This window comes from Protomyctophum bolini, assembly GCF_963924005.1.
Source record: "Protomyctophum bolini genome assembly, chromosome: 3".
NCBI classification, from domain to species: Eukaryota; Metazoa; Chordata; class Actinopteri; order Myctophiformes; family Myctophidae; genus Protomyctophum; species Protomyctophum bolini.
Genome location: NC_137864.1, coordinates 12186244 through 12193393, shown reverse-complemented (window position 1 = coordinate 12193393; position 7150 = coordinate 12186244). Strand labels below are relative to the sequence as shown.

Here is a 7150-nt window from a genome sequence, read left to right as displayed (position 1 = left end):
ATAATACATTTTGCACAGTTTACCTCCAAAGGTTCAAAGTGCAGGGCCATGATTGTATTTAAAAAAACAAAACAGAAACGTCATGACTGTCTTATGTTATATAGGCATTGTGAGGCATCGAGTTTCATATTTCTATGATTTTGCCACTTAAGCCTGACATCATATATAAATTAAGCATATAGGCTATTTTGGAGAATTTCCACCTGTAACAACAAGCCCAAAATAGAGATGCCAGGTTCAATGTGTTAATATCTCTCCTTTCCTCACTCCTATGTGCTACCGTCCATATTGCCATCCACGTACAGTACAATATCCAAAGAGTCCGTTTTCAAATGGCTGATCTACAAAGACCAGGGCAGTTGTGGAAAGAGGAATGGAGTTGTGTGTGTATATTTGTGTGATTTTATAAAATGAGATGTCAAGCATTTACCCTGCATGCATTTGTAACACTTGCTCTAGTTGCATGTAAGTATATTTTCAAATGGTCTTGCGTGTGTGTGTGTGTGTGTGTGTGTGTGTGTGCGCGTGCGTGTGTGTGTGTGTGTTAAGTGTTTGCACGCACGCGTGTCGTGTGTGTGTGTGTAAGAGAGAGGGAGAGAGAGAGACCAGTAAGGTCAGGAGTCATCGTCAAAATGTGTTTTCTGCAGAACCTTTACATGTCGCTCATAGATCTTGAGGGCGGGTCCGAGTCTGATTGACAGGCCAGTCAGAACGTCATTACGTTGCATCAGGAGGAGAGACTTGCCATCAATTTCCTTTTGGACACACGCGTGTGCGCGCACACACACACACACACACACACACACACACACACACACACACACACACACGATCAAAAACACAGTAGCATTACAGACACCTCATCTCATATTACTAGCACATTTGGACAGTCAAGCGTGTGCACAACTGCACATAAACAATAGTTTGGACAAGTATTACGCCTGTCTGTTCTGTCTATCTAACACCCTCTTGTGGTTGTCTGAGGTAGTGCAGGCCTACCTGGGTCCTGAAGGCAACAGCCTGCTCTGGGAAACCTGCCACTGTGAAGTAACTGACCACGTCTGACACCGTCCAGTCCACTGGGTTTTCACTGCCCCCCTCGCACTTCACACGTCTAGAGACAGAGAGAGAGAGAGAGAGAGAGGTTTACACTGCCCCCCTCGCACTTCACACGTCTCTAGAGACAGAGAAAGACCATCTGCCCACTGTACCAAGACTATGAGTACCAGTAGGGGCGCTGTTGTGCCAGAAATAGAGAGAGGAATAGTGCTGCACTGTTGCCTGCTAATGAGAGAGAGAGAGAGAGAGAGAGAGAGAGAGAGGTGGAGGGGTGGAAGTAAGGATATCAAGGACGGAATAAGTCATTCTGTGTGGTTCACTCACATTCCTCTGTTGACTTCTCCGTTCATCCCTCGCTCTTCTGCAGGGCCAGAGTCCCTCGGAGAGGCAGTGGGGGTTAGTAGACAGGAGGAAACCCCAACTTCTGCTTTACACTGCACACCTATAGGAGACAACCAGGAAGCTCTTTTCAGACACATGCACGTGACGTGTGCATACTGCATGCGTATACGTGAGACACACGCAGAACATCGAGAGAGAAATCACTTACAGGGGAACACTTTGTCCCCTGAGCATCAATGGTCCCCACATCAAAAGAGTTTCCTTTTGAGAGAACTTTAGTCTCACTCAGTTCAGGCTGCATGAACAGCGCTCGAGCGCTCGGTTTCTGCCCTCTCTATATCCTAACTCTTCTATTAGATGGCTCTGGGAAATCTCCAAGCTCGGAACGCAGCACGTGTTGTGTGCTTGTAGATCTGCTATTTTCACTAGTCCCGTGCAAACATCTAATCTCTCTTTTGGGTCTTGACCTGCAAAGGTCTGGGAAGCTACATTCAGTCTCCCAGGCTGCAGCACACGCTCCTTGGACAGAAGCTTTCTATACACTGCTCTTCAAGGTATGGAACAGCCTACCAGAGCATGTCATTGGATGCATCACAGACCATCATGGTCTTCAGGCCTTCAATGCAGAGCTCCTAGACGGTGTCTAATAAAAGATTTGATTCCGAGCTGCGCTAGTGAATCTGGCGTCAAGTACAAAAGTATACAAAATACCAACGGACCAGTATGCCTAACTGAATGTCATCTATATATAAATTAATACTACTACTCAAAAAATAACTGGGTAGAGATAATTGAGAGAGGAAGGTAGCCACACTAGCCAGAGGAAAGATTTGACATTGGAGATGTGCATGAAACATAGACTGTAAAAAATATGGACAAAGCGTTCCCCGGGTCTAACATGAATGTAAAATGAAGCCTGAAATCCCTTGCACTGTAAGTCGCCATCTTTCAAGATCCTTTTGAGCCCAGTTTGGCCATTGGCTGGCCCAGACAACGAGGCGGGACTTCCCCCCTTCTTCTTCGTTGGTTTTTATTTTGACTCGAGTGGGAGGGGAATCCCTATCATAGACTGTAACGGTAGCCACGCCCCTCAGAACATGCGCGACTTTATGGTCATTTTTTTAATAAATGGGGCCATCATTTTCCAAAAAGAATATTATGACATTAGAAATGAGACTTTAAACTAGTGACTGGAAGCGAAAAGTAAGGTAATACAGTCTAGGTGAAGTTGGGCCCAAATACATGGACTTCTATGGGGCTATGGGTTTTTTTGAGCCCAATGATAGCGCCACAACAGGCCATTATATGAACTTTCATTTCCTTAGTGGCTTCACAAAAAATCTGTCTGACTGCCCCCCTGGCATGAAAGAAAGATGAAAGAAGCAGGACTGCACAACTGCTTTATTCGTGGTGTGTGTGTGTGTGTGTGTGTGTGTGTGTGTGTGTGTGTGTGTGTGTGTGTGTGTGTGTGTGTGTGTGTGTGTGTGTGTGTGTGTGTGTGTGTGTGTGCAAATTGAATAAATGTTCACTTCTTCTGGGGGGTCCCTGGCACAAATCCTCCGATGGGGGTCCACAGCCAAACATATCATTTTGGGGGTTCCTTGGCACTAAAGTTTGAGAACTATACTAAAGGCATTGGTAGAATCAGGACAGCACAATTAGACAACTGGAAGCACCTGCCGCTAGTGACTTAGCCCATGGCACTGCTCTGATTCCCTCCCCACTGCAATCTTGAGTTGACCAAAAAAACTAATGCTAATAAATATATTTAATGGATTTAATTTGGGCAGAGTGAAAAAGATGTCTTAGTCACTCTCATGACATGCACTTCCTTCAGAATGACTCATTTTAAAGTAGAATTTAAAGAAAGAAAAAGAACCAAAAGTGACTGGATATGTCAGCCAAAATGGAAGAGAAAAGAAAGGAGAGGAGCTAGGCAAGTCCCACATAGGACCAATCTAACCACTCTCCTCAACTAAAAACGACTAAACTAAAAATCACATGAGTGTAACTGTAACAGGACAATGAGGACATGCCGCTGTTCTGTGCTGCATTGACTGACTGAGTGAGAATTTGAGAAAGCAGGAGTGAGTTACTGGAAGGCTTTTATAGGGGTGTTGGGCGGGGCAACACCTGTAATCAGGAATGAACAGCAGGTGTGCAGCCTAATAAGGAGCACAAGCTAGTTAACCAGATTTTAACCCTTAAAATATGGACTTGTACAACTTTGTAGAAAATTCAACAAAGGCTACAATAACATGGTCAGAACGTGACCAAAAGTCATATTTCTCTGCGTAACACTACTAACCATAGGGTTAGCTTATTTAAGATGAAAGGTCTGAAACACGTGCTTCTAACGGTGCAAGAGACATATTTCTCCGACGTTTGGTTCAAGAGATAATGGTCTTTGTTTAATGTTAAAACCATATACTGTAAAAAATATGGACAAAGCGTTCCGCGGGTCTAACATGAACGTAAAATGAAGCCTGTCCTTCTCCTTGCAATGGAAGTCGCCATCTTTCTAGATCCGTTTGGTCCCAGCTGGCCCATTGGCTGGCCCAGACAACGAGGCTGGATTTCCCCCCTTCTTCTTCGTTGGTTTTTATTTTGACTCGAGTGGGTGGGGGATCCCGTTCATAGACTGTAACGGTAGCCACGCCCCTCAGAACATGCGCGACTTTATGGTCATTTTTTAAATAAATGGGACCATAATTTTCCAAAAAGAATATTATATTAGAAATGAGACTTTAAACTAGTGACTGGAAGCAAAAAGTATTCATGACCATGTTTATTAAGGTAATACAGTCTAGGTGAAGTTGGGCCCAAATACATGGACTTCTACGGGGCTATGGGTTTTTTTGGGCCCAATGACAGCGCCACAACAGGCCATTATATGAACTTTCATTTCCTTAGTGGCTTCACAAAATATCTGTCTGACTGCCCCCCTGGTTAAAACCTATTTATCCCAATGGGATTTCCTTTTTTCAATGTCCACAAGTCTCAGAAACTGTTCCTAAACCCCCAAACAGGTGTCTGTGAACACCCTTTATATTGGGAATTTTGGCCTCTGACCACTAGAAGTGGGTGAAAGTTTGATTTGATTTTATTAAAAAAACTGCCTGTAGTTCCGTCCAAGAGGGAGCGGATAAACACGTTTTTAAAACAAACATTGAACTAAAAACGAGTCGGGTATAGCTGCAGCCTGCAGCTTCATAGTGGAGCGGGTGGGACCTCCTCTTCTCATGACCTCCACTCCGTTACAGTGGAGGTGGGCGTGTTCAACGGCAACTCTACAGGGACAAAAAGCTCAACTATACAAGCTATCTCAAACCCTCACCCTAACCCTAACCTCCCACGGGCAGCACACCTAAACCTAACCTTAACGCAGTTAGACCAGTCATTAGTCCTACAAGTAGCAACTAATGACTGGTCTATCTGCGTTAGATAGCTTGTATAGTTGACAACTATACAAGCTATCTCAAACCCTCACCCTAACCCTAACCTCCCACGGGCAAGATTTTCCGAGAGCTTTTATTGTGAAATTTCGAGGCTTGGGGGAACTGGTCCGGTTGAGAGGTACGCCCACCGACCTCCTCGAGAGGTCTGTCTGCACGCTGCAGAGATACAGTCTTGCTAAAAACAAACATTAAACCTGTATATGAGAGGCTAGCGCCCCTCAGAAATCACACCAGTGTGAAGTGAGGGGCGATGTTATCATTATACATCATACATTATCTCACTTTTGTTTTGTTTACACAAACACTCCAAACTGGCTATTCATTGTCAGTGGCATTCAATTGTGTTAGGACAATGTTTGTGTTTACACGCAATCCTGCCAGTTCTGTTACATGAGTCAATAATATCACTATGAAGTGACGTTGGTGTTCTCATCAGAATCACTCAACCATTATGAAGATGTAGCAGAAATGTAAACTCTCCCCGCAGGCACACTGTCGCGCGTGGACGAGCACGTCCCCTGCTGCGCGCAGCTTAAAAAACGGGTTTTTAGACAGCTGGTGGATGGAAAAGAAGCTCCACCTCCGTGCCCGACGGACGCGGAGGAGAGCGCGTCCGTAAAGCTGTCCGTCGTGTCAGTCGGGCACTGACACGACGGACATAGTCTTGAGTAAAATGTAATTTAGTTTTAGTCGTCTGAAATGTTTTAGTGCTAGTCTAGTTTTAGTCGACTAAATATAGCAAAATCTTTGTCGACTAAATCTACAGTTGACAAACGTGTTTTGGCGGTGCCTTGATGGTGTCGTAATGGCTGATTTTACACTTGTTGTAAATAGATCTACAAACTGAGCTTGAAGATCCGCTATTTTCAGAGCGCAACACCCGAGGTGCAACCAAACATAAAATGACTTGTCTTTTAGTTCTACTGGATCTCTTCTCCACTAGTCCCTCCCTAACATTTTAGTCTAGTTTATATTTGTTGACGAAATTGTATACACAGTACTGTATACACTTAGGCCTCTTTTAGATGGCGACCATCTCCATATAACACGTCAAAGTCCCGTTTCGTTCTCATTTTATTGGACCATTTACATGAGAACGCACACTTGAATGTACACGCTACAAAGTGCATGCATATATATGCCAGGTCGCTAGGTGGCGCGTGTCCTTGTGGGGTCTGTGTGACGCAGCGCTTATATAAACCATAGACATAAGTCACGCATGCGTAGAACTACTTCCGTTCTTCTTCTACACAGAAAGTAAACAAACGTTGCGTCCTCATCACACCTCCAGCAAACCGGACTATCCGACATGGTTGTTGTTGTTCGTTTCCCCTAGCAACTGACGCATGCCTATGACACCATGTAAAAACGTAGGACACGGGGCGAGCCGACCAGAGCTGACGTAAGCCATGATGTCACAAGTTTTGCGGATCCACCGTTTTGCCTGTTTATATGGAGACCATAGGAAACGGCGTTCTAAAAGATTTCCACTCTGGGAGGTGGTTTCACTTCGTTGCGTTTTCACCTCCTGTGAACACGGTTCTCGTCTAAATGACAGCAGCAAACGATACTTTATTTTGCCGTTTTTTATGAACACCATCCTCGTGTAAATAGCACCTTAGTCTTATAGTCATCATATAGCCTAATTTTTATTTTGTTTTTAGTTTGTCAGTGAAAAAAGGTAGTAGAGTAACATTTCGTCGACAAAATCAAACACTGTGGCTGAGTAGCCTGTTGTTGAGGGGACTCGAGAAGTCACTATGAACATTTAGACCAGGGAATACTGTTGCTTTAAGAGTGACTATCCAGAATGTTTCTTTTTAGAGTTGCTTTATATGAATAGAGCGCCGCAGTCCCCGCCCCCTTTCAGAAAAGCGAGTGGCCCAGGAAGTGAAAGCCCCATGCATTCTGCCATCGGCACTTTTAATATAATTTATTTAAAGACGGTTACGCCACGGACAAAGCCAATTCGGATCGTGACGAATCATGACAATGAACACAATATTTTGGGACGATCAAATCATTAGAAAGAAGAAAAGAAAGTCAGGAGACAACACTATTTGTTTTATTTTTCGTCTTATAAATTATTTGATCGGCCCAAAATATTGTGTTCATTGTCATGATTCGTCACGATCCGAATTGGCTTTGTCCGCGGCGTAACCGTCTTTAAATAAATTATATTAAAAGTGCCGATGGCAGAATGCATGGGGCTTTCACTTCCTGGGCCACTCGCTTTCTGAAAGGGGGCGGGGACTGCGGCGCTCTATAGAGACGGCACCCAGAGGAAACCC

At 44.3% G+C, this 7150-nt stretch overlaps 1 protein-coding gene across 1 annotated transcript in view; it reads right to left on the bottom strand.

The window, feature by feature from the left end:
* Positions 1 to 614: 614 nt before the first annotated feature.
* Positions 615 to 7150, bottom strand: part of samd1b (sterile alpha motif domain containing 1b) — a gene marked incomplete at its 3' end in the record, with an annotated part of 11861 nt that continues 5325 nt past the window's right edge. Inside the window, exons 5-7 of the mRNA XM_080758899.1 lie at positions 1384 to 1501; positions 1000 to 1114; positions 615 to 755 (exon numbers count right to left, since the gene is read on the bottom strand). Coding sequence (XP_080615025.1) covers positions 615 to 755; positions 1000 to 1114; positions 1384 to 1501 — 374 coding nt within the window. The remainder of the gene's footprint in view (positions 756 to 999; positions 1115 to 1383; positions 1502 to 7150) is intronic.